Below are 27,957 nucleotides of genomic sequence, written 5' to 3' on the forward strand. Positions count from 1 at the left end.
GACCCACTGGACACACTCACTGCAAAGATGGACTGGTTTGGTTTTGTGCCCTTAATGAAAAAATTGCACCAAATCATGCATTTTCTGATGCTATAAATGGCCTGACAACACAAAAGAGGCTGGTGGGATTCTGTGAAGGATCACCCTTGGCCCATCCATGAAGCAAGTTTCTGCTTGCTTTTCAATTGGCGCCACCAAATACAGGCTCAGCAATCACAACGGCAAGACCTACCTCCCACTGACTCTTTGGTGAGCGATTAGGTATATTTCTCCTGCTCCCCCCCATTCCCAACTTTGTACAAATCCAAAACTACTTTCATCTGCTGTTATTGTATAAATGGATGATGAACCCACCTTGATTCTGGGTTGGGTTGGGTTGGGTCATGCAGACAGAATGGCAGAGCCAGGGACTAGGAGAGGTCTTGGCAAATTGCAATGTGTAGAAAAGAAGGGTTAGGGGTTTTTTGGAAAGTTACTGAGGACTAGGAACTTGATGTATATGGGACACAGTATGGTTGTAGAAGGGTAACAAGTATATGTTGTAGACAAGAGATCAACTTGGGGTGCAGAAGGGCCTGAGTCGGGAAAAGGGAGAGCAGGAAGATTGGGAATGGAATTGTTAACCGTGTACCAAGCACGTTGTGTACGAAGTTAACTCTGGAAGTAATGTTGCAAAGTGAATGCGTCTACCCTCCTGTGCTGGAACAAGAGTGTTTAATAAATGTCTAAATGGCTCACTGGGTTTTTGCTTCCTCCTTCGAACTCCTCCCAAACACCGGCACTGATTATTCAGAACTGACTGCCTCTCAGTTGCATTTAAAAAAAAAATTAAATGGAGAAGCGGATCAACTTTTTCCACTTTTTAAGAGCAAGTGAATACAATGGGCTTTTGTGAAATAAAAAAACTAAATTTCCCTCAAGAATAAAATCATTTCTAGAAGTCCAAAGAAGAACAAATGGACCTGATGGTCACGAAGTAGGGAGTTCTGAAGGCTCTGTGGCAATACTGGAAACAACTTCCCAATAGGGGCATGCAAAGCAGGTTGCCAGTAACTGATCACAGTTGTGTTCCAAAGGGGGAGAGGCCACGCGGGTTATAAATGTTTAACCATCTGCAGATCCTTTTCAAGTCAGCCGTGGAGTGTTGGGGCACTGCACAGAATGTGGAAGTATACTCTAGTTTGCACAGGGTGTTAGCCTACGCCCAAATTTAACCTTGCTGGCATCCTGTGCATTCAATTTGCACAGATCCCAGAACAGAAGAGGCTTTGCTAACTATTACGGATCTCTTCAAGGAAGACAAGACTTCCTCTTCCCTGTTTTTTCCAGAACACATTTGAAAAAAGAACAGAAGACGGGGGGGGGGGGGCGGGGGCGGGGAATGAGGCACAGATGCAAACGATTCTTCTGAAGAACTCATTTTCATGCAAAGTGACTCTACTGATAGCTAAAAATGAAGGGCGATCAGATCCACAGCTGGAGCAATTTCCAACACAAAACAGCAGCTGCCTGTGTAAAACGTGTGTTTAGTCTAATATGTGGAAAACCAGGTGTCTAAAACAGGAAAAGATCCAAGTTACACAGATGCCAACATGATAAATTATTTGCATCTGATGAAGTGAGCTTTGACTCACAAAAAGCTTATACCCTGGAAACTTTGGTTGGGCTTTACGATACTACTGGGCTCAGATTTTGTCATAACAAATTATCTGTACTCGAGCAATCAACAAGTGCCAAAATCCAGGAGCCAACCACAGTCCAAATAATGCTACTTTATAGAATGGATCCTTTTGCATTGAGCTCAATATTCACGATTTGGAGCTCTAAAGCCCCCCCCCCTTCCACCTTCCTGAACAAAAGCAAGGTGGAATTTAAGAGGCCTGGCTAGGTGACGACCCTCTTTCTCAAGGGCCAAGCAGATGACTGTACAAGCAGGGAATGCAGGCCACAGCCTATCTCCAATAGTTATTCAGACATGCTGCCTCTTAAAAGGTAGGCCCCATTTGGCTTTGGGAGCTGGGGGATGTTTAGTTACATTTTCTATTAATATAGCCACCTTGTTCTAGAGAAACATGACCTAAAATATTCTAAAATTACAACTGAAGGGGGAATGCTTGTCATTTATGTCTAGGAGGAGCCCACTTCTGTTGCCTGCATTCCCCTTTCCTGACAGTAGAGGGTAGAATTAATTTGCAGTTCAACTAGGTAGCAAAGGGCTGTCTTATGTCAGTGCCCCCCTCCCCATGCTTGTTAGCTAATCTAGAAGGCAGGAAGTGGTGCCAAGCCAACCCTCTTTCCCCAATACGGCAGCTTGGTGCAGTCAAATCCTATGCCTCCCTCTGCCAGACTATAGCTGCTAGTCCCATACCAGGCTTGCATGCAGGGGAGCAACCAGTGCAGTACAGATAGGGTGATAAATTGCCCACATTTCTGATGGGGCATCCTGGTTTCCTTGAATTAAAATCTGAGGTATATGTCTGCCATGAAGTACTTACAAGGTTTACTTTTTAAAACGTGTAAAGGATCCTTCTTTCTGTATGATCAGGTGTGCCTTCCGAATGGAAAGAGTTCAACAGTGAATGATGCAGGGAGGCGACAGGCACCCTCTTTCAAGAGGCCAGGTACTTTGGAGATGCTTCAGCCAGGGTGACAGAAGATTCCAGTTTTTTCTCTGCTGGTGGTACAGCCAACCCTCTCATCCCAGGCAGAAACTGACAAGAAAGAAAGCCAGGGCAGTAAGTAAGCCAGAGATCCAGGAATCTCTGGAGGGCAGGTGGATTCTGCATTCATGGCAAATTAAACCAGCCAATGCAGAATTACTTTCTCCAGGCAGAAGGTAACACAAGATCAGAACAGGAGATCATGTGGATACATAGCTGGCTCACTCATCAGTGAGGGTTGTTTTTTTTTTGCGAGCTTGGCATTACTTTACAGCATTTCTTGGCATTACTAACAAATCTAGTTTGCACAAAGCATAGAAAATGTTTGCATATATAAATCTTTCTCTCTCATTTTGCACTGACCTTTCCCAACAAAAGCCACCCACTGGCTAACTTCCCCTAACACCAGCCCTCTAAATGCACCTCTTCCTGTTTGCTTCACATCCAGTTCCTTTCCTGTTAAGACACCAGATGCCCCTACTGACTTTCATAGGTAGAGTGCCTTGCACCATGGAAGTTCCACGCAGCTACTAACAATTACTAACACCAGTTGAGGGCGCTCCACCCACTCAATTCACACCATCTTTCTTTGGCGATTTCTCCGTTAGAGTTTCGCCTAACGGGACACGTTTCCCTCTCTCCACCCAACCCTTTACACGAGCAAATGTACCCTACTTGTCAGTATACACCCCATAATTTTTTTTTTGAAATTTAGTGGTAATTTTTTTCACAAGTCAGATTTTAATGACTTAATCTCACCTCTTCCTGTAGCCTTTCTCCTTCCATTAATTTTGAGACCTGCCCTTGAGAGGTGAGGTGGGTTTGTTTATGCTCAGGACTTGGCAGTGGAAGCCCTCTGTATATGCTCAGAGGAAGTGATGTAAAAGCTAGGCACCGGCTGGGGTGGGGGAGGAGAGGCATTTCACCCCCAAAGCTTAGTTAGCAATTTAAAATACTTCCTGCTTTGCGCAGCAAAGGCTTTCAGACCATGCTCAGAGGCTACCAGTCTCTCAGATTTGCCAACTGTGGGCTGGCAAATTCCTGGAGATTTAGGGGTGGAGCCTGGGGAGGGTAGGGGGTTTAGGGAGGGAAGGGACCTCAGCATGGCAGTCTACCTTCCAAAGCAGCTTTTTTTCTCCCGGGAGAAGGGAGAGACGGGAATTCCAGATCTCCAGGCCCTGCCTGGAAGTTGGCAACCCCGCTCTCACCCCCTCAGCCACCCGCCTCTCGCGCCAAAATACGCGCCAACTCCCGACCCCGCCTTTTCTGACGTCACTTACCCGCCGTTGGTTCCCGCCTCCCGCCCAATCAGCGCGAGGTAGATCCTCTTTTCTCTCCCCCTTCGTTCCGGGGAGGCGTGGCGGGCGGGGCCGGAGGCGTGGCGCTGCCGGTGACGTCAGCGGCGAGGCTAGCAACAGTTGCCTCGAAACCCCGCGCGAGGAGGCGCCATAGTGACCGTAGCCCTGGAGACTGTTACTTGCCAACGGGAGCCGCACGCACCCCCGGCCGACCGAGCCCAGCGCAGCCCGGCCAGCCCGGCGGGGAGGAGGGCAGGTGAGCCTGGCCGGCGGGGGACGGACTGACGGGCGGGCGGATAGGGGGCCTGGGGCGGGGGAGAGGAGTGACTCCGGGGTAGGCGCCGCTGAGGAAGCCGGAGTCACTCCGGATTGGGCCAGAGCAGAGAATGGGAGTCACTCCGGAGAGAGGAAGAAGTAGGAGGGGAAGAGTTTGACACGGAGGGAGAGGAGGAGCGAAGCTTAACTTCGGAAAGGGCAATCCGGATTCAATCCGGAGTCGCTTCGGATTGTATAGAAGGAAGTGCATCGGCTGTGGATAGGAGGGAGGGAGAAGGGAGGGACGCTCTGGAGCAGAGGCGAAGAGTTTAGAGTTGGGGGCAAAGTGGGTACGGGGCAGCCAAGAGTCACTCCGGGAGTTCGGCATCTGAAGTCGCTGTGGATTGCTGACAGAGGGGAACTGGAGCGACTCTGGATCTTCAGAGGGATGGATGGAGGATGGGGAGGCGGGGCTGTGGGAAGGGGTGGGTGGTGAAAGAGGTTAACCGTTCAACTTTGAGCAGAGTGTATAGACAGGAACAGCTCTTCTCAGAGGTCTGGATTACCGTATGCGAACCAGGAAAACTGCTTTATTAAGTTGCTTCCTTGGAATATTGCAGGGTGGTTTAGTAAAATTAACGATGCTTCCTTTATTGAATAGTAAGATTTTGGTCCAGTAGCACCTTCAAGGTCAACTAGATTTTCAGGTTATGAGCTCTTCTACTACACATCAACACAGCTACCCGCCTCAAACTACCTTTCTTGAATAGTTTAACTTCGGGTGAGTGAGTCCACTGGAGGAAGGAGTAATTGTTGGGTGGGCAATCTGGCATGACCCTGGATGGTGCCTGCGTTAGGGAGAACAGGGAGGAAGAGGAGGCTCTTTTTGCAGGGCAGGCTAAAAAAAAGTTTGGAATGCAATGAAGTAGTGTAGAAGGGTGATTTGGAGCGACTCTGGATCTCGAAAAAAGTTTTTTCCAAAGAACAGACAGAAGAAGGGCAGGTGAAGTGACTCTGGTTTTAGGGTGGAGAGAATGTCAGGTTTGACGTGGGAGAGGAAAGGCAGACCTGGAACTGGGCAGGAGAAAGTGTGTGATTTGGAGCCCCTGTGGACTGAAGGAGGGAACGTGTGATTTGGAAAGCAAAAAGAGCTGGAGAACTGGAGCAGCTCCAGATTGGTGGAGGGAAGGGGAAAGAGCCTGGCATGATTTGCTGGAGCCAGTTTTCTGACTTGGCCGATGGCAGATCCAGATTAGGGCGGAGGAAACAGATGCGTGGAGTAGAAGGCTGCTGAAACTCAGAGCAGGCACGGCCCTGTCTAAACCCACCTGGGTCTGCCCTTCATGTGCCCAACTGCCCCTTCTCAGCTGGAGGGCAAAGCATTGGGGACATGCAGAAATTCTCCTGGCAGGTGTGAACTGCCAAACACTCACCTGGGAGCAGCAGGAGTCGACATGTGCATGCAAAACTCCCCCTCAGCTTTTGGTCAGGGCGCTAAGCAACAGGCAGTACAAAAAAAAAATTCCCCTTTCGTTGCTATGGCCTTGCCTACCTTCTTTTTTTCCCCTATGACATAACTTGGATTTTATTGTACAGCGCCTGGCACACTGGATGTACAATAGCTGCTCCTTTTTTGTTTTCCCTCCAGAATTTAGCTCATCAGACCCCCCCCCCCCTCCCTATGCACGATTTCCTTGCTGCAGTATCCCCCCTCCCTGGTTGCTCTAATTTTTTTGGCAATCTATTGCACTCTCCAGCAATATTTTTCATGTTCGGTAAATTCCAAATGGCAAAATCTGCCACTTTATTTCTGTGCAAATTGTTTGTGCAGCTTGGCTTGCTTGCCTTGAGCTATCTGGCGAGATGTTGTGTATTGGATTGTAAACTGGAAGAGGGGCTGGTAATGGGGACAAACAGAATCTGTTTGTCTTACCAGGTGTGTTACATTAAATGCAGTGTTTTATAAATGCATTCAAATATAGATACATATTTAAAATGCGAGGCAGCTTGACAAATTCATATTTTTCTTCCCTTCTTGGCTCATTTTCGGGGGGTGTTTTCATTTTGCAAATCAGATTCTTGAATTAGAACCATAATTTGAATTCAAGGAAACCTTTGTGGCGTGTTTTTTCTTTAAGCCAATAGCATGAAGATCAGGTCATTTCTGTGGTGATCAATTTCTATAAAAATGAGCTTCTTCTTGAAAAACTAAGTATTGCTGTTCTTGATCTGGAGTGTGTGTGTGTGTGTGTGTGCGTGCGTGCGTGCGCCGGAATAACAGTGCAATCCTAAAATGAGATACTCCAGTCTAAGCCCATTAGATTGGAGTATCTCTTCTTAGGATTGCCCCGTAAATCTTTTAGATCTTTGACACCTTAGCTATGTTTTAGAACTGTGAGCCTGAGCAGATGTTTCAGATTCTTGGGCAAGAAGTTCAAATATTTAGGATTTCTTTTTCTCCCAGCACTGTCATCATAAAAATATGAAACGATGTAGGGAATCCACTTGTTGTCCCCTGAACCAGGGGGAATGGAAGTTCATTGCTTCTGGTACGCTTAAAACTATGGCTGAAATGCCATTGCAAGGGGGGGGGGGAGCCCAATCCTTTTAAAAAACCCAGACCGTAGCAGTAAAGTGAACTATGAAAAAAATAAACCTCAAGTGAGCTTCTTTGTACAACTCAGTTTGTGTATCTAAACCTTGTGCTCTGCAATGGAGCACTGAAACTCCATACTTTTGGGGGGTTGGGTGACTTTCAAACAGTATACTTTCACTGATGTTTGCAATTCAAAATGTGCAGGACTGGAGGGGGAGGAAAGCAGTCGAACTGGGCTTACTCCCCTCCGGAGCTGGAGGCATTAAACATCTTGTTGTGTCATCAGTTGACGTTCTGTAAACCCAACAGGCCTTTTTACAAGCAGTGGAATAATGTAATGGGGTAGGCGGGGTGCAGATCCGGGAGTTTCTGTCTGCTATAGTGTTCTTGCTGAGGGTTGCGGAGATCTATTTAAAACCTCCAACCGCCCCCCCTACCCACTCCCCCGCCGTTGAGAACTGCATGCCAGCGCCGTTGAAGTCTGGCGAACATTCCTGGAGCAGGATTCCGTCTGGTCGGCGTGCCAAGGCTTGAAGCTGGCCACGGCGGAGAAGAACTTTTTCTTGCTCGGGCCTGACACAGGATTATGTTTCGGATATGTGAAACTGTGGCTTCCTTTGCTTGGGTCCTGGGTCGCTCGTTTGTCTGCCCTCCTCTTCATTCCTTGACTTGGGGCTGTCTGTCTATCCGAATTAGTTTTTTTGCACCCTGTATTCCGCCCATGAGCTTTTAAGTGGGGCGTATGGACTGTGATAAGGCTATAAAAAATGGAGAGCAAAGCTGAACATAAAGCAGATCTTTGTCCCTCTTTCCGATGTGGGACAAGGAACCTTGTGAAACCGTCCGAACGGCTGCATAGCTCAGATCTAAGTTCTTGCAACTGGGGACCTCAGGAGGCGTGAGAAGCGTGGATTGTGACGTGCCAGTGAATGTTAACATGGTATTACTCTCCCCGTATAGCAAATGGGAGAATGCAGGCTCTGGGGCGGCTTAGGTAAGGCCAAAGGGTGTCCGCTTGTAGCAGGGGCAAATTGCAAACTAGGGGCCTCCGGCGGCAGAGCGCAGTCTCTTGGATCCTACTGAGCACAGTCTCCTGGGGAAATGAGGATGGTCTCCTTGCGTGCAAACCCTGTTGAAACAAAGGAAACCTGCACATGGTTGGATGGATGCTGCAGATCCGCTGTGCCAGAAGGGGTGTTACTTCCCTGGCACAAGGTCAAGGAGTCTTTCCCTGATACAAGAGGCTCTTCCGTTACAGGACGATTCCTTGTGCTGGAGGAGAGGCTTCCGGCAGTGGAACAGATCCACAGGATCCATCCTGTGTATATCAGAAGGTACAAGAATGCATCAGAGGAGGCTGAGTAGAAGAGACCAGCACGCGCATGAGTGTTCAACTCAGGCCTGGTTTTCACAGTGGCAGACACCTCTGTCTTAGGGTTGCCAACCTCCAGGTGGTGGCTGGAGAGCTCCTGGAATTACAGCTGATCTCCAGGCCATAGAGATCATTCCCCCGTGGAGAAAATGGCTGCTTTGGAGGGTGGACTATGATGTTCTTCCCTGCTGATGTTTCCTCCCCTGAAAACTCTGCCCTCTCCAGGTACCACCCCAAAAATCTGCCGGACATTCCTAACCAGGAGCTGGCAACCCGTTCTGCACTGAACAATGTGTTAGGGAGAAGTTGAGGCTCTAACTCCTCGCTTTGGTTTGCTACTGTATGTGCCACTGCTACTGTATGTCTGTGTGTAAATTCTGTCATTTCAGCCAGGGGATATAGCCCAGGCGGAGGCTTTATCATCAAACTTCCCTAAAAAATAGACTTAATTTAAATATGTTGTAGTAGACTGCACGTCACCTGCCATAATAATAATAATAATAATATTTGATTTATATACTACCCTTCAGGACAACTTAACACTCACGCAGAGCGGTTTACAAAGTATGTTATTATTATCCCCACAACAATCACTCTGTGAGGTGGGTGGGGCTGAGAGAGCTCAGAGAGAGCTGTGAGTGATTCAAAGCCACCCAGCTGGCTTCAAGCAGAGAAGTGGGGAATCAAACCTGGCTCTAGATTAGAGTCCCGCACTCTTAACCACTACAGTGTAGTATTCTTTCTGAATACTGCTCATGCAGAGAGGGGTATTTGTACATCTGTGTATGAGGGAGAGCATTGTGTAGTGGTTAGAGCGTTAGATTTGATTCTGGGAGACTCGCATTCCAATTTCTACTCTTCTGTGAGGATCATTGGGTGACCCTGGGATAGTTTTTTAGCTTGATGTCTCTTGACTTGCAGAGCAGTTGAGGGGAAAAAATGGGCAAGTAAGCCTTGCATGCTCTGATCTTCTTGGAAGAAGGGTAGGATAAAAATGTGATCGCTATCCAGCCTCCAACCCGCCCGCCCCCCCACCTATCCCCAGCTTTCCCAAGCTCTTCTGGGCCTCCTCCCAATTGGTCCACAAGCCACATCTGCATCTCCACATGCAAATAAGATCAGGCAGGCATGGCCCCTGCTGGTGTCAGTGTGCAAACCTTCTTCGGCTCTTCTGCCAGCTGCATCCTATTCAAATTGCTGTCCGGCAATGGCAAGACATTTTCCATTTTGTCGGCAGCCCAAGCAGCTGTCCTTTGGGTCCCTACCTGCAACCGTTGTTGGTCCCTGGGTGAATACAAAATTGCATGGGGCTTTCAGGGGATCTGCAGGTGTGGCGTTGTAGCACTTGAGTTGGCCACTGACCCAGATTCTCTTCCCTCCTCTTTGTGGCAGCATCATAGGGAGGGACACCAGGGTTTTTGATGGCCCAGTAAGGAAAAAGGACTGCTTCAGAGAGACATGAAAGAGGTTTCTAAGATTCTGTGGGGAGTGATGGTTGGAGAGGGCCCCTTGATGAGTTGGATCCTGGAGGCAGGGATGCATAGTTCCCTCCATAGCCAGGATCCCTGACTACAGACCCCTTGGTGGTATTGATGGCCAAGCTGTCTGTGCAGAACCCACAGATGCTCCAGTTCCAAGTTCGGGTAGAAAACTGGAGAACACCCCCCCTTTCCTTGCTGCCTTGAGATTTGGGAGGGGTATGCAGTTATGACCTTTATTGGGAGAGGGCCGCAAATGGAAGAAAGCTTTCACTGGGAACGGGTTAATAGTAACAACAACAACAACAATAATAATATTCAATTCATATACCACCCTTCAGGACAACTTAACGCCCCACAACATTAATCACCCTGTGAGGTGGGTGGGGCTGAGAGAGCTCTGGAAGAGCTGTGATTGAACCAAGGTCACCCAGCTGGCTTCAAGCGGAGGAGTGGTGAATCAAACCAGTTCTCCAGATTAGAGTCCTGCCACTCTTAACCATTGCACCAAACTGGCCCTCTGGTAGCTGGTTATCTAAAGGTGGTTGGCCTTGATGACTTCTGAGCAATGATCAGGTTTTTCTGGGAAAATTTGAATTGGAAAATTTTCAATTCAGATTCTCAATATTGTAAAAGCCTGGATCATGGACAAGCACTGGGGCTTATCCATGCTTCATATCCCACATTTAGCCCATCTGACAGGACGGATTCACAGCAGCCCTGAATCTAGGTACACAGGGATTAGATTTACATATATGGGGCAGAACGTTTTACACAGGAAAATGTAGCATCTGTGGGAAATTTTCCACTCCACATCACTGCTTCTGAGAACTGCTTTCCACTTCCCAGGAGGAGATCACTAGTTTATCTTGCATGAGCTAAGAGTGCCTTAAGTCACTTTTCTGGTTTCCTCTCTGCTCCTGGATCCAACACCCTGCTCCCAGATCCAGTCCCTGCCTTCAGAATCCTTGCTGTTGTACCCTCAATAATTAGTGTTTCCCCGCTGTGATTTGGGAAATTCCTGGAGGTTTGGCGTTGGAACCTGGGTAGAGGGGGCCTCAGCAGAGTAAGATGCCATAAAGTGTATCCTTAGGCTTACCAGTTGCCCACCAATGGCAGGCAACCTCCCAGGGGTTTGCCCTGTCGCCAACCAATCGCTCACGATCGGTGTGTGGGGGGAAGTGACAACCCCCCCAAGCAATCACCTGCCACCTGCAGGCAACCCAGGATAATACACACCAAGTGCATTTCCTGTGGGCCGCAATGATGTCACTTCCTGAGGTGACATCATCACACCAGCCAGAGGCATGCTCCTAAACTTTGCTGAGGTCAATTTTGGCCCCAAATGGGCCAGAATTAACCCCATGCGAAGCAAGATGAACACACCCATGGCCAGAGTGGTGACATCACTTCCTGTAAGTAACATCATGCCTCTCCAGTAGTGTGCGCGAGGAGAGGCATGTAACAAGTAAATCCTGAGTCCTCCCCCACCCGCTGGGAGGGTATAGGGATCTGGGAACCCTATGTACCCTCCATAGCAGCACTTCTGCACTCTCCAAAGTACTTCCTCGTCACACCAGGAATGATGTAATTCCTGGCACAACACAAAAGCGACAGGGTGCATGTGGGGCCAATTTAGTAACAATCAGCCCTTAATACTAACTTTTTTTTTTTTTTTGCTAAATTGTGCCTGTCCCCAACCCATCACTTCCATGTCGGGAATGATGTCATTCCTGGTGCAATGAGGATGTGCTCCAGAGAGCAATGCATTCACCTGTATGAGCTTACTGGTTTGCCAGCCCACGTGATAGTGCTAATCTTTGTGATGGTTTCCCTGCCTGGTGTCCTGGAGTTCTTCATCACTCACCCTAGGTGATCAGGCATGGTGCTCTTTTTTTTTTTTTTGCAGTTACTTTAATACTGTCTTGATAAGCATGAAAGACTGATCAATGTGTCCCAAGAGGGGCTGCCAATCTGCATTGTACCACTTTGGATGCTGGCGTCGCTTTTGATATTACTTAAGAAATCTCGATACCCTTTTCGTAAAGAAGAGAAATGTAGTCAGTAAATAAAAGTCTCCGATATGTGGGACATGGAGGTCCAGAAAGGGAGAACCAACTTGCCTTGATGGTTTCCTGATTCTCCAGCTTTGTTTTTATCATTCCCTTTGAACAAAAGCCAGTGAAAGAAGCTTTTTAGGAATGAGTGAAAACGTTTTCACAGATCCTGGTTTTTGTTTCCAGTGACGGGTTTTCTGCAAGTTAAAGCTGTTGGCGGGGAGGTGTTCTGTGGTTTCCTGTGAAGCAGAAATGTTTGAGGTCTGATGACTCAGGAGAAAGCGGTGAGCAAACTTTTTTCTGCCCCTCCATCATGCTAGAATTCAACTCACTGATAGAGTTGCTGCCTCCTGCCACACCAGGACGGACATGTGGAATTTGCTGAGATCAAAAAGGGATTAGGCCGCTAATGGCGAAAGGAAACTTCTGTATTCAGGAGCAGTCTACCTCTGAATGCCAGCTGCTGGGGGAAGGGGGGCAGCAACAGGGAAGTGCAACTGCTCGTCGGCTTCCCCAGAAGTCACCAAAGGAAACAGGATGCTGACCCTTGATATGATCGATTTGGGACCTGCCTGCTGGGTGACCTTGGGTTAGTCACCCTTTCTCTGCCTCACCTACCTCACAGGGTTGTTGTGAGAATAAAATAAGGAAGGGAGAACTGTCTACACCCACCCACCCCCCTGAGCTTCAAGGAAGGGTAGGATTAAACATATGCTAACTGGACAGGTAGGAGATGCTGATGCTCTTATGAAAAAAAGAGGCTGGGTTTTGTGCAACTGAAAGGAAAAAAAATGTATTTTACTGATTAAGACCTCTGACCAGGTTTGGGGACAGTGTAGAGGGATTAAAAAGCACATTTCAGAAGCCCTTTCCCAGATTGAAGCTTCCACCCACCCACTGCTGCTTTAGATGGAATGGACCACAGCTTCTTTTTTTCCCAGTGGGAAGTAAAAACAGCCCATAATAGTCCATTTTGGTCAGAGAAGCAGCTCAGAGCAAAAAAGTTATTCTCCCCTTCTGCAGCAGTGCAGCCTTGATTCTTATTGGGTCTTCTTGAGTCCTCAACGATATGTCAAGAGTTCTGGTTACCAGTCCCCAAAGTCATTGTTTAGAAGGGCCCTAATACTTTATTATCCATCAAAGCTTTGAACAAATGAAAAATTGTTGCCAACTTGGGAAATTCCTAGAAGTTTAGGGGTGGTGCTTGAGGAGGGCAGAGTTTGAGGGTTTTTTGGGGGGAGGGACCTCTAAGAGGATACGGTGCCATAGAATCGATAGTCTGGAGATCAGTTGTAACTCCAGGCCCCCTCTGGAGGTTGGCAACCCTCGCTGCAGACTTTTGTTTTGCTGTAGGTTTTTTTAATTGCCATTTTTCAAATTGGGTTTTATTAAATATTTTTTGTATTTAGTAGTGTTTTGTGTCATCTCAGAGCTACATGGAAAATTTGTTAAAAGAAGATGGAGGTGTAAATTAATACGCAAATGAGAAGCAGTGCACGGAGTGGGAAACATCTATTTGTGTGTGTGAATGTGTGACAAAGAGAGAGAAAGGTGGTTATGTTGAAATCACTGCACAGTAAAGCACTTACGCATCAAGTTAAGTATGCCTTTAGAAAGAGCTTTTCTTCTAAAAGGAAGAGGTACCAGTACTCATGGTGGGTAACCCCCACCCCCCAAAAGCCCTGCTTTTAGGATGCAGACCTCCCATTTAAAAATGGAGGTGTCATTTAAACACAGCCCCCGCCAATCTCTCTGGAGCAAAGCTCATCTTTGCCTCCCCCCCCAGCTTTCAAAAGTTGCTTGTGTTGCAAGGGACATCTTAACATTCCTTCTAAGGTGTATCTGTGGTAGCTATGCAACATCTAATTGCATTTCTGGGCAGCAGGGAAGGCCAAGAATTAACATTATAATGGACTTCAGCATACCCTGAGCTGACCCGAGTAGGGCTGGCGGAACCTGCGACCCGGCTAGCTCTTGGCTAGCTTTCATTTTTCAGTGTTAGTTCGCTCGCTTTCCCCCTGCAGAACGCTTTGCATGTGCAGTTGCCGGAGAGTTAGACAGCGAGCTCTGTCCAGTTAATCTGTGAGTGATAAAACATTTGAACATTTTTAAAGCCCCCTTCCCAATTTAACTGGACAGCCAAATGGAAAACAAATGTTCGTTGTTTCGTGTATGTATAAAAGAGCTTGTGGGTTTCGAAGAGGCAACCCTCTCTCTGACAGGTGTGTGTGAAGGAGAGACCTCTTCTTAGAAAGCGCCAGTTCTGACCCCTCAATTGGAAAATGCCTCTTCTGAGCAAGTACACATGCAGGCATCCAGAAGAGGCATTCCAGCTTTCCCCCCCACATAGGAGGATTTTTTTTCTTTTCAGAATTACTGTTTATGTTGATACATATTTATGCAGACTGAGTCACTTGGTTAATTGATTCACAGATTAAATCTTATTGGGTTAATTGACTTAAAGCTGCAATCCTATGCACATTTTCTTGGGAGTATCTCCCGTTAGAACTTGCCACCGGGTCAACGAACATGGGATCGGGTAGCAGGGTTCTTTCATGATTTGCCGTCTCCCCCACCTCTTGGCAATGTTTTCTGAAGCAGCGGATATAATTTCCTCCTGCAGAGACTTCACCCGGAAGGTCACCGTCTTATGTTTGTTCCCAGCAATCTTTGTCTCTGAGGTCTCCACCCAAGACCTAGAAGTTTACAGCTCGCTGTCTCGCTTCCCACCCTCTGACCTGGAGCTTCCGGCCCCCTCTCCACCGTGTTGTACTGATCAAATAATTGAAACTTCCTCGGGTATTTTAATAACTCCCGGAACAACTGAGGTCCAGCACCAAGCATGGGTGTTGCTTGTGCATCTGGAAAACCTTGTGCACGCCTCATGTGCGCATGTCCACTGACAGCACATGGAACTGAGAAACCTGAGCTTGGGGGTCAGGGGAAGGACGCACTTTATTGTGACCTGGACTACCAGGATAAGACCTGGGCAGCGCATGTCAGAATATGGCCCATCTGTGAATGTTTGTTTTATGGCTTAGAAGATTGTATTGGAATCAGGGTAGAGGAGCCTCATATCAAATCGGGCCCAGAGCAGCAATGGTCTTACATGCGTGTAGCAAAGATCTGCATGTGCATTTTTTCATGGGGTGTAGCAGAAGCTCTACAACTTTGCATGTCCCTTTCATGTAGTGGGGAAAGTCATGCGGTCTTTGAAATGTGTCACGTGTGAAATGGCTCTTAGAGGCAATGCCAATCCAGCAGGAAAAGGGGTTCTTTTTTCCTCTTTTTTTGCTAGGGGCGGTGCTGAAACTCCCCTCTCCTTTGGAGGAAGAGAACCTGATAAACGGCTGCCCTTTTATCATGGGCTGTTTGAGCCAGCCTTGCTTCACAGCTGTGTTCTCCGTTGGCCAGGATTGGAAAGGGGGGGGGGGAGTGACTGTGTCACTGTGTTTAATTTAAAGACTGAGCCCGTGTTGTCTCCGCTATCCAGGCAACACATGCTTGCACAGAGCATTTTTGGCGGGGAGGCATGAGTGGGTGGGTTGTGCCTTCCACCTCCCCGGCGCCAAAGCTGCAGCAGGGAAGGGAGGGTCTGCTTACGTCCCAGGCCCTCCTCTCTGGGTGACTTCCCTCTTGTTTTCTTCTTGCATAGAAGCCTTTGCTTTAGGTAGAGTTGCCAACTCCGAACTGGGAAATTCCTGGAGATTTGGGGGTGTACCCTTGGGAGGATAGGGCCTTCAGTGGGGTATGATGCCATGAGTTTCACCCTCCAAAGCAGCCATTTCCTCCAGGGCAGCTGATCACTATAGTTCAGATGTAATACTGGGAGATCTCCAGGCCCCTCCTGGACGTTGGCAAGCCTAGGCTGAGCTGTTTCCCCCAAGGCTGCCTGGTGATCTCTTTGGACGAGTGGAGACTTGAACCCAGGACTGCTACATATCAAAACTCACTAAACACAGGGGCGTCTCTTCCCACTCAAGGAAGAGCAACAACCAAGGGAAGGAAGCACAAAATAAATAAGACAACAATAATATTCAATTGCAAAAACTTTCTCTACAAAGCATCAAAGCATCAAAACTCAGCAGGAATATCTCCCATAGCTGGGCTCTGGCTGCAGCCTTCGTAGGTGATGGTTCAGCACCTGTTTTTAGAGTCCCCTAAACACATTGCGGTTCTTAGGAATATAAAAAGAGCTCTGCAGCCAAAGGTCCAGGTAGTCCAGGTTCTGTTTTTCACAGTGGCCAACCATGGAATACATAAACAGGAAGGCCCCAGCCTTTGTCTGTTCAAAGGGGAACCTGGAGGCTCCCTTGAGCCTTTATTTATTTACCCCGCTTTCATCCCCAACGGGGACCCCAAGCGGCTTGCATCATTCTCTTGTCATCCAGTTTATCCTCACAACAACCCTGCGAGGTACGTTAGACTGAGACTGGCCCATGGTTACCCAGCAAGATTTCATGGCAGAGTGAGGATTCGAACCTGAGATCTCCCAGATCCTAGTCTGACACTCTCCCCGCTACACCGGTTCCTTCATTCCTCCCAGTGGCTTTCTGAGGCTGTGAAGCATAGCACCCAGTGTGCTCCATGGTCATGCAGGGACTGGGACCTAGGTCTGAATCCAGAGTGTTGTGTGTGACACAGGACACTCGTGCGCCTCTTAATATAGCTCTACCCCTCTGAATGCCTCACTTGTGTAAAATCTTGGAAAATGTGCACACACTCTGGCAGGTCTCCAGATTGCCTTCCTTGTTGTGTGGTGTTATTATTTGGTATGGATCTATAGATGGCGGTGCCATAAGGATGCTGTAGCTGATCGTGACAAATTTTGAAATGGGGTAGGCCAGGAAATGATGCTAACAATCCGTATCTGTCCATTTAACCCAGGGGATATGTGGCCTTGTTTACAGGGAGAAGGCCACTCTGCACATGTACAGGGGTGCGTGTGTATGTTTTGTATTACCTTGCCTATTCCAAGGCTGGCTTCAAAATGGGTCAGATGAAACCCTGTTCAGGCAAGGGATGGGACTTGAAAAGCAAACTTGGGGGGAATTTAAAATGTCCACAATAAACGAGCATGCTCGGAGAGGATTTTAAGAAATCAGCAAAAGGAAAAAAAAAAGATGGTTTGCCAGAAATCTTTTATCTCCCCTCTCCATACCCACACACTAGGTTTATCAGGTGGGGGAAAGAAACACTTTGCCTCCCTCAAAAAAACTTTTTTGCATCCAAGATCAAACAATAGTATCAATTCAATGCGCCTGGTTGCATCAGGAGCAGGAGATAATCGTCCTGAATGGGTACATCTTCCTTCCGAGAGTGTGTGTGTGTGTGTGTGTGTGTGTGTGTGTGTGTCTGGGGAAGGGGGTAGGGGCAGAGAAACACATGCAGATGTTCAATTAATAACCTGGGCTTGGGCTCTGTTTGCACTGGTCCGCATTGTTTGTCGAGTAACAACGGTTGCTACGGTGACACGGTCCACTCCCGTTTCCAGGAGCTGGTTGCCAGGCGACGGATAGAATGCTTCCCAAACTAAACAATGCCATCTCCCCGGCCATCCGCCCTCCTCCTTTCTCCCATTAACTGGCTCGAAAACACACTAAATATGTCAGGGTTATTTGTCAGTCCTTCCAGGATGGCTGCAAAAATAATAATAAAAAAATTCTTCGCTATAGTAACAGAAAAGAGTCTGGCTGTTTCTGTGTGCGCTGGGCAAAAATAAAACAGGACTAACTCCCTGGCGTCATCTTCAAAAACAAATGTTCAGGAAAAGAAGAAAAAGCTTGATTCTTTTGAACACTGCTGTCTCCACGAAACAGACTAGAAATTTTTGAGCAAAGGTTCTCCCTCTTTCACACCCCCCAACCCTGTTTTGTTTTCAACTATTTCAAATGAAATCGCAGGGACGATTTTTCAGTGCTTTTCCCAGCAAGTGGTTGGTTTACTGCTGAACAGGAAAGTTTGTACTGGGGGTGAACATGTGTTTGTTTCCTTTTGTATTCGTCTCGATTTGCGTCTGCGCTTTCGGTACTGGTTGTGTGGACTCCGTGACATTGGATAAGCATGCCGTGTGATCTTTATTCTCAAGTTATGCGTCTCACGGGTCATGCTGATTTATCGGTGTGCAAGGAAGGTTGAGGGGCGAAATTCCACGTGAGCAGACAACAGTGTAAAAAGACTCATTAGTCCAAGTGGAGGAAGGAAGATGCAGAGTTGAAACAGGGATGGGGGGGGGGGTGAAACAGGCTTGAGAAATTTGACTTGGGGGAGTCAGATTTCTCAAGCCTGTTTCACACACACACCCCATCCCTGTTTCATTCAAGTCCTAGTTAGGCTGATTGCAAGGTCAGTTTTAAAAGATTTCAGAGTTGCGCTTTGTGCCTGCTCTGTGAAATCCTGATCTAGTTTCTCATGTTTCCAAGGTGTGATGATGTTGGCTGTGGGACTCTTTGCCAGGGACTCTGGTTTTCTGGCCTCCAGTTTTTCATTTGGATCCTGTGCAGCTCTCTGAGTAGGAAAAAAACTGTCAAATATGACCAGGAATTTTCTCTACGCTCTAGCTGTCCCTATTTCCTGTAATCCTGTCCCTTGAAAATAACACATTTGCCTTTTGTGGTCTGCCGTCTTAAAATACTGTTAATTGTTTGTATGTTATTGGCATCAACATCCTTCAGGACTCAACACCCTCTATAGCAGGGGTGGCCAAACTGCAGCTCGGGAGCCACATGTGGCTCTTCTAGACATATTGTGTGGCTCCCAGAGGTCTCTGAGTGTTGCCGTGGCCATACATTTTATTTTAGTTTATTTCCTTCTCTCCCTCCCTTTCCTCCCTCCCTTTCCTTCTTTCTTTCCATGTCTTTCATAGTTTCAATAAAAAGGTTGGGGTTGCCAGGTCTGACTCAGAAAATACCTGGGGACTTTGGGGGTGAAGCCTAGCAAAGACATGACATCACTTTTGTGATATCACTTCCAAGTCAAAGGTCAGGTGATGGCTCTTCCCAAACTCCACCGCTTCCGATGATGTCACTTCCAGCATACTGCACCAAAACCCTATCCCTTCCTGTGATGTCACTTTCAGGACTCTAAACCCACCTCTTCATCTGAAGTCATTTCAATGCATCATGTCTTGCAGCTCTCAAACATTTGACGTTTATTCTATGTGGCTCTTACCTTAAGCAAGTTTGGCCACCTCTGCTCTATAGTTAGGGTTGCCAGCCTCCAGGTAGTGACTGGAGATCTCCCAGAATTACAACTGGTCTCCAGGCCACAGAGATCAGTTCACCTGGAGAAAATGGTTACTTTGGGGGGTGGACTCTATTGAATTATGCCATGCCAAGGTCCTTTCCCTTCCCAAACTCCACTTTCTCCAGGTTTCTCCCTCCAGATCTCCAGGAATTTCCCAACTTAGAGCTGGCAACCCTATCTATAGGATCCGTAGAAATGAAATCACTGAGTAGAGAATGAATGTATTTTTGTGTTTTGATGCACATTTGGATAATGGAATGGAAGGGTGTTAAGGAACCTGCCTGTTTCTTGGCCAAAGTTATGTTAAGGCAAATCTGCCTAGTTAGGCCTCAAAGGAGAAATCTGGAAAAATTGGAGAAACTCAGAGGAAAGCCATTCCCAGAGGGAGATGCCTGAATGTTTTGCAGAACCCAGGTGCAAGTGAGGTCATGGGAGCGCCAAGGCCACGTGGCCACAGAGAGCGGTTTGTCCTCTGCACCCCATCTTGTTAACCTATCAAAGCACAGGTTGGAGACCATCGCTTTTACGAGTGTGCATGATTCAGCTGCAGGCCACGTTCATGTGTTTTAGCACAGTCTTGATTGATTCTTAGAATCGCCCGTGTGGCTGGCCCATATGGGATAAGAATGGAGTTCCTCAGATAGTTGTTTGGTCTTGGACCGGCTGTTAGATAGGTTGATGCTGGCCTTTGGACATCTCGTTCTTAGACTAGTCTGGAGAGCTAGCCATTGGTGTTCTGTTCTAGTTGTTCTTTGTGGCCTGACTTCACAAGGTGACATCTGGTTCAGTAGGTAAAGATCCTGCTCTAGGGTTGCCAGGTACCTGCTGGTGGTGGGCAAACTCCCAGTGGTTTGTCCCCCAGCAATTGGCAGGAGGAGGCAAGCCATCTAGTGATCACCCGCCAGAGGGAGATACCTTGGGCAAACGGGCGTGTGTAACTCCACATCCCACCCATGATGACATCAGTTCCTCCGCTTACATCACTTCCTTCCACCTTCCCGATCTCCTGCCAGTTGCCAGGGAACTCTAGTAGTAATTTAGGGATTTTAGTTCAATTAACCTTTATCTTTGAACATTTTCTATATATGTAATCATTATGCACGATTCTTAATAAATATATATTAGCCTTTATCATTGTGTGGTGTTACTGGGTTTGGGCATCAATTTGAATCCAGCATTTTGGCTTATTGGTGCAGCTTCCAGTTAATTGAAAAAAAACCTGACCCGAGGGACCTGGGTGTGGTGACTTGCTGCAGTTTACAGTGCATTCAGCATTCAGTGTGACTTGTGAATGCTGGAGTGCAGGTGAGCTGCATGTGCAGCACATAGATGCTGGGGTGCAGGTCAGGTGCCTCAGTGTGGCTGCATTGTGAGGCGCATGTGAAATGTATAAGTGCTGGTGGCTCTATGAGCCACATTTGACAGGATGCTGGGGCACATGGGCAGCGCTTGGGTGGATGTTGGGATGCATGCACGGTGCGGGGGCACTGTGATGTGCACCGTCTCCCATGTCTCACAGCAGCTGCTGAAGCGTGTGTCGCAATATTGTGTAAGCAGTTTAATTGTTTTTAAAGCATATGTGCAACCCAAAAAACCAAAGTCCACATAGCTACTAAGTCAGTAGAAGAAACAGGAAATGGACAGAGCACCCAGCGCAGCAAATGGCCTTCAACAGATGCTATCTCAGTGGGAGGTTTGTAAAAAGACTCTCAGCGTGAACATAGATGTAGCCCTTTTCATGGCTCAGGTGTACTGGAGGGCATCTTACTGTTAGGATTCCAATGTTTAATTATTTATTTAAAATAGCCTGCATGGTTTTTTAAACCAGGTGAATAGCTCCTAAGAACCTCTTTCTTGAGAGCTAATTGCAGTGAGTTGGCATAAATATGATTTAAGTAAGCTTGTCAAATACCAAATGTAATACTAAATCAAGAGAAGCAGAGAAGCAATCACATCATGTCTGACTAAGAAACTAGCCAAGCGGCTGGACCTACTAGCAATGAGAAAATGGCATCGTCTTCTAAATAATAAAATGCCTGCACGAGGATCAATTTGGGGAAGCTACTTTGACACCCCCCCCAAACCCCTTCCAAATAAAACTGTCTTTAAAAAAAATGTCTGAAGGTTGCGGGAAGGGAGGAGGATGGTTTCGACACAGTGATGACCAACTTAGATAGATAGATAGATAGATAGATAGATAGATAGATAGATAGATAGATAGATAGATAGATAGATAGATAGATAGATAGATAGATAGATAGATAGATAGATAGATAGATAGATAGATACTGGTTTTTTTAACACATGACCAATTTTAAAAGGTTGTAGTAACACAATCCAGCAGGAAATTGCAATTTGCTGCCAGTGAGCAACATGGCATTCCCTTTGTGTCTGTAGGACATTGGTGGAGAGGGTTAAGCTGACACCTCTGGGAAGGATGATGCAGAGTCGTGGGGCTGCTGTGAAAAAGGCCCTGGATCCATTTTGTACCCTTTCAGTTTTGGAAAGTGAGGGTACCTGGATAAAATTATCTAAGTGAACTGGAGGATTTGTGAGTAGTTCAGGTTTGAGGTGGAGGCTGAGAGTGTCTTTCCTGTGTACCTAACACTTTGGTGGCTGAGAGAAGATTTATCCTTGTCACCATCTCGCAAGGTGTTACTGGCCCAGGGTCTCCTTGTGAGCTTCATGAAGGCTAACTGGGGACTGGAATCTGGATTTCCTCTGTTTTAGTATGATACTCGAACTGCTGCACCCCTTAAGGTTGCCAGCCTCCAGGTGGTGACTGGAGATCTCCCAGAATTACAACTGATCTCCAGATGGCAGAGATCAGTTCCCCTGGAGAAAATGGCTGCTTTGGAGGACGGACTGGACGGCATTATAACCCACTATGATCCCTTCCCTCCCCAAACCCCACCATCTCCAGACTCTGCCCTCCAAATCTCCAGGAATTTCCCGACCTGGACCTGGCAAGGTATGAAACATGTTTACAATTAAGAGCCGATGTGGTGTGGCAGTAGAGTACCAGACTAGGATAAGAGACCCAGGTTCGAATTCCCTCTCTGCTAAGGAAGCTTCTTGGTTGAGCTTGAACCAGTCGCGCTCTCTCAGCCTAACATCTCACAGGATTGTTGGGTCACCGCTGGGGAGAAGTGCCTTCAGGATGTTCCCATATATGGATTGGGATTGGAGTGAATGAGAAGGTGGGTGCAGAATCTGGTTCTGGCCTCCTTGAGTGGGGCTTGGAGCTGCAGGGAATCCCATCTGGAGGAGCTTGGCTGTAATAAAGATAATTTAATTATCTCAATAATATCAGGCACAGTTAGCCCTCCCGTTGAGCATCCTGTGCAAGCAAACCTGTCATGTGCCAAAGACTGAACCGGGGCCTTTCCCCCACTGAGCCATGACCCCTCCCTTTTATGTAATATTACCTTAGCAGTTTTTTACAACAGCCCTACATGGTTATTCAATGGCCCCATTCGAACATCAAAAATCTTGATTTATGTGCAGTTCTCTTGCTCACTGTGCCGTGCCTGATTTAAGCAGTGGTGGGAATATTGTTGCAATATGGGCCTGAATTGTTTTTACTCCCCTGTGCTTCACAACTTTTTTCTGCCTGAGTATTTTACGGCTTTGGGTATCCAAACAAGAATGAGAATATTTTCCAGAGCTTGTTAGGAGGAGGCAGATCGGCTGCTCAGGGGGACCTAATGAAATACTGTTTTTGTCATAAATGTTAAAGATCAAGAAAAGAGATCCAGTGATTGGGGTTGCCAGCCTCCAGGTAGTGGCTGGAGATCTCCCGGAATTACAACTGGTCTCCACTCTCCAGGCCACAGAGATCAGTTCACCTGGAGAAAATGGCTACTTTTGGGGGTGGACTCTATGGAATTATGCTATGCCAAGGTCCTTTCCCTCCCCTACCCCCACTTTCTTCAGGTTTCTCCCTCCAGATCTCCAGGAATTCCCCAACTTGGAGCTGGCAGCCCTACCAATGATACTGTTCCCTGTATGTTTTCTTCTTTGCTTTCTTACAAAAGAAATACAAGCCAAAAGAAACGAAAATCAGTGGTAGGGTTACCAGTGTATTCCTCCCCTTAGATAGGGGAACTTGCGTCCCTTTTTAATTTCAGTCTCCTTTTTTCTGACCAAAGAAACTCAAGCAAAAAGAGAGGGGCAGGGGAGAATATCAGTAGTGGCAGGATCACCAGTGTAATCCACCTTGGTGTCATTCTGTTCTCCCAATCTAAGCATGGTCATAGCAGTGACCCACTGTGACCCAAGAATTATCTCTTGTTTGCTTGATTGAGAGAACTGGAAAATGGAAGGGACTGCAACTCCACCAAGGTCACTGAATGTAGCAAGACCAGAAATAGCCAGAAGTTGTTGCTCTCTCTCTCTCTCTCTCTCTCTCTCTCTCTCTCTCTCTCTCTCTCTCTCTCTCTCTGTTTTATTTTATTTTTTTAATAGTTCCGTTTTCCTGTTGCTTGCTCTCTGCCTGGATACCGAGCCAGCTCAGGGTAAACAGAGACGGTTTCCAGGGACTCCATCTGTCCCAAGCGCCTGCCTTGTTCACTCGCAAGTCAGAGTTTGCTTTTTTTTTTTGCTGACGCAAGAGGTTGTGTCTATTTGTGCCCCCCACCCCCTGCCTGGCATTCCCTGCGTTACAAAAGTTAAAGATATTTAAGTACTTTGGAGTTTGCTCTATAATAACCCTAAAGGAAGAGAAAGGTTTTTTTAAAAAAATACCAGCTGATAGTCCTTCTTAATGCCACGTGGCTTCATATCTAGAGAGAGCCAGGATGGATTGAAAGACCAGATTCGGGTGTTTCAGATCTATCCTCTGCCAATGACTTGTTGTGCAGTCTTGGTCATGATCCTTTCTCAGATTTGATTTGTTGTAAAATGAAAGTCCTAGTAAGGTTGTGACTCTTTTTTAAAAAAAAAAAACATGCTGAAAGCTGGCATGGTCTAGGAGAATGGTGGACTAGGATCTGGGCTGAGTGTATGTGTCTTTCCCAGCCTACCTTAAAAGGTGGTTGTGAGAATCAAAAGGAGAAGAAAGATCATGTACCCCACCCCGAACTCCTTGGAGAAAGGGCAGCATAAAAATGTACGAGAGAGATTTCTGTTTGTGTGTTTGCATGTGTGTGTTTTTAAATTGACTTCCAAGCAGAGCTACAGAGTGGGGGGAGAGATTCTTGAATCGGCTTTTGGAAATTTCTATTTATTTTTAGAGATAATACAGTTGACAGTGTTCTCGGTTACGATTGCTGCTGGGTTTTTGGGTGCTGGAAAATTGGGGTACAAAATCCAGCATTTGGCATATTAATCCATTGTTGCTTGGATTACAATTAATTAAACTTAAGCCTGCAAAAGCCAAACAAGCAAAATGGAAGACTGAACATTTGTTTAAAAACTCCAAAGCTGAACCATCGGTTCTGGGTTTTCAGTTTCCAAAAAAAAATCAACCCTGGAATCGACGCGCAGCTGTTTCAAGCCGGATGCGCAAAGCCAGACACAAGACGCCTTCCAAACTCAATACAAATCCATTCTGTGTTTTCAGCACATTCCATGGTCCCCAGAGCAGGCTGTTTCCTTTGGGGGATGCTGGAATTAGCCTTCGTCTTTAATTAAGACCCGTTTCCTCGTTGCAACCCCCCCCCCATCATTTCTGTTCTTTTTCTCCTAGAGCCCAGTATGCAGAGTTCAGAGGGCGGCTCCGATTCCACGACTCCCGTGGCACTGCGAACGTCGGCCGCCGTCCAAGCCCCGGTGGTTCAGCCAGTTCCCGCATCGCAGCAGGTAGTTGAAGAAACCCTTGTGGTGGTTTTGTCGTTGACCATTGGTCCATCCAGCCTGGTATTGGCATTCGGCCGTGGCTCTCCGAAGTCTCTTGCAGAGAGCAGTTTGTCAGTCATCATAATTGCCCTGCTAGATCAGACTAAGTCCAGCATCCTATCAGGTGGCCACCTATCAGTTAGTGTGCTCGGTTCAAGGTATTGGTTATCACATACAAAGCTCTTCACAACCTTAGTCTGGCATACTCACAGGACCACCTCCCACCCTATGTTCCTCCACGGCAACTTCGCTCATCTGGACAGGGTCTCCTGCAGGCACCACCCTGCACATGTGCAAAATCAACAGCAGCCCGTACATGGGCTTTTTCTGTGGCAGCCCCTACCCTGTGGAACAGCCTGTCTGAGGAGGTCAGGACAGCCCCCACTTCCCTAGCTTTCCGCAAATGATGCAAAACTGAACGATTCAGAAAGGCTTTTTGTATTGTAGGGAGAGGTTTCAGATGCTCCGCTAATGAGTTAGAGACCATAGACTTCACCACTATGTTGCCTTACGTACTATCTGTTGCTTTAAATATGTGTTCCTGTGTCAGCCCTAGAATTGCTTACGTTCTGTTTCAGCGTTTCTTCAACTCTGTATTGCTTTCTTGCTAATGTTCTGTCTTTGTCAACTTGTGTTTGTTTACCCCATGGCATTGTTTATGAAATTGCCCTTGATACTGACTGTACTCATCTCACACTGTGTAATCCGCCTTGAGTCTCAGTGAGAAAAGTGGAACATAAATGCCATAAATAAAATAAATCCACAGTAGGCAACTAAATGCACACAGGCAGGCCGAGGCCAAACCTTGTGGCTGCCCTCTTGGCAACTGGCATTTGAGGGTATGCTGTGTCTGGATGTAGAGGTTCCATTCAGTCACCACGGCCAAGAGCTGCTGAAGAATCTTTCCTCCCTGAATGCATCTAAGCCAACCCAGCTAGAGGCCCCCACGCTGCCCCTCGGCAGTGAAATCTGCATGTTGATTATGAGTTGCATGAAGAAACGGGGGGTGCAGGAATCCTCTCTAACTGGAGAGTGAATTGTACTGGAGACCTTTGGTGTGCAAAGCATGCGCTCAACCACTGAGCTAAAAGTGAGCAAAGGAATTAGCCATTGACAATGTGATTGATCTTAGAAGGTTTTATTAATTTTAAAGTCTTTTAGTAGGGTGTTTTATGTGATTCTGAAGTGTTTGTTCACCTGACTTTTTGATAATGTATTATTTTGATATCTTAGAGTGTCTTGATATTGTGAAGGCCAGTGGCCAAATGCAATAAAACGAATCTATCTATCTGTCTGTCTGTCTGTCTGTCTGTCTGTCTGTCTGTCTGTCTGTCTGTCTGTCTATCTATCTATCTATCTATCTATCTATCACTGAGCTAAAAGCAGAAGAATATAGATGAGGATTTTTGCTCACAGATCTGTGAAGTTGCCTTATGCCAAGTTATACCATTGACCTGGTTAGCCCAGGTGAGCCTGATCTCATCAGATCTCAGAAGCTAAGCAGGGTTGCCCTTGGTTAGTAATTGGATGGGAGACCTCCAACGAAGACCAGGGTTGCAGAGGCAGGCAACGGCAAACCACCTCTCTTAGTGTCTTGCCATAAAAACCCCGCTGGGGGTGGGTGGGTGTCACCATAATTCAGCTATGACTTGAGGGCACTCACCCCCATCCCCACCACACCATTGACCTATATAGTCTGGGACTGCAGAGTCTCAGGTAGAGAGGGCTCTTTCCTATCTCTGATTCCTGAGATACCTTTGAACTCTGGTCTGCCTGCAAGTAAGGCAGATGCTCTACCACTGAGCTATGGCCCCTGTGGGTAAAAGCAGGAACACACGGACACATCATTAGTTCGTCTCTCCCAGCAATGTCTCTGATGGAGCCAAGGAAGGTTTTTCTCACGATCTGAGATTTTTTGAACTTGACACCGTCTGCAGGCAAGATGCGCCCCTCCCTTTCTGATGGCAGCCCCTCCCGTTCTATTGTGCAGCCTTCAGCTTTTCTCTACCCACCTGCCCCTCCAGCCAAACTGTTAAATCTACTGCTGTTCCCCTGACAAAAGGCAGGCACGTTTTTAAAGCATGCTCCGGACAGGGTTGCCAGCCTCCATGCGGCAGCTGGAGATCTCCTGGAATTACAACTGATCTCCAGATGACAGAGATCAGCTCTCCTGGAGGAAATGGCTGCTTTGGAGGGTGGACTCTGTGCCTTTATACCCTGCTGAGACCCCTCCCACACCAAACCCCACCCTCTCCAGGCTCCACCCCCTCCCCTCAAATATTCAGGACTTTCCCAACCCAGAGCTGGCAACCCTAGCTCCCGTTGAATCTTCATGATGCAGTAAAGGTACAGACACACTCATTTGGTACCTTTGGGTTGTGCCCAGAACCTCAACTGTCGTGACTGGAGGTTTTATGGATATTTAAACATAATCTTGGAGCACTCACTCATCCTATGACCTGTACATGCAATAAGAGTGCAATCAGAGCTCTATTGGACCAGAAGTATACTTCCTCAGCGAGACTAGAGATTTCACCTAATACCGTGTGATTCATCTCATCACGTGCTTCCTTATAATATGGACAACTGAAAAACATATGCTGTACAGTTTCATTGTTCTAATATTGCAGATGGCCAAGAAAGTGTCTAAGATTTGAACTGCAGCCTCCCAGATCTTAGCTCATTCATTCACTTAGTTGTTGTACTATACCTGATCCCATAGGGTTCTGCTACACCCTATAGGATCTAGAAAACTACAAGTGAAACCCCACTCACAGAACTGCTCTTTCCCTTTTCGTGTCTTTCCTCACTACTGTCTCAACAAGTTATTCCTTGGGCTTGAGGGATCATCAGTAATAGCATGAGATGCGTCACAGCAGAATGGTTGGGAGAAATCTCTGCATGCTGGAGGGAGGAATCTGGGGGAATCCCAGACTACCCCCCTCGCTTTATACACAATGGAGCTAACTTTAGTCTGAGTAATAACTGCTTCGGCAGAGGGAGGTTCTATTTAGGTTCCGTTGGCTAACTGCCAGAGAGGGTGATAAATTCTATACATTTGCATGCGTCTTAAAACAGAGGGCTGCTTTTTGAAAAGGATTATGTTACAACAGGTGTTTGTTTTTAATTTATTTAATTTATTATTATTCCCAATGGGA

The 27,957-nt window shown here is 47.0% G+C and overlaps 1 protein-coding gene across 4 annotated transcripts in view; it reads left to right on the forward strand.

The window, feature by feature from the left end:
- The first annotated feature begins 4,124 nt into the window (after window positions 1-4,124).
- RFX2 (regulatory factor X2) overlaps window positions 4,125-27,957 on the forward strand; it is a 49,761-nt gene continuing 25,928 nt past the window's right edge. For 2 of the 4 annotated variants that reach the window (XM_054981603.1, XM_054981604.1), the window contains exons 1-2: window positions 4,892-4,994; window positions 24,651-24,763. In XM_054981603.1, coding sequence (XP_054837578.1) covers window positions 24,659-24,763 — 105 coding nt within the window. In that variant the 5' untranslated portion in view covers window positions 4,892-4,994; window positions 24,651-24,658. Of the gene's footprint in view, window positions 4,215-4,891; window positions 4,995-24,650; window positions 24,764-27,957 lie in introns of those variants that run through there. The other 2 variants (XM_054981606.1, XM_054981605.1) reach the window with 2 other exon arrangements.

The sequence above is a fragment of the Eublepharis macularius genome, chromosome 5, assembly GCF_028583425.1.
Source record: "Eublepharis macularius isolate TG4126 chromosome 5, MPM_Emac_v1.0, whole genome shotgun sequence".
Lineage (NCBI taxonomy): Eukaryota > Metazoa > Chordata > Lepidosauria > Squamata > Eublepharidae > Eublepharis > Eublepharis macularius.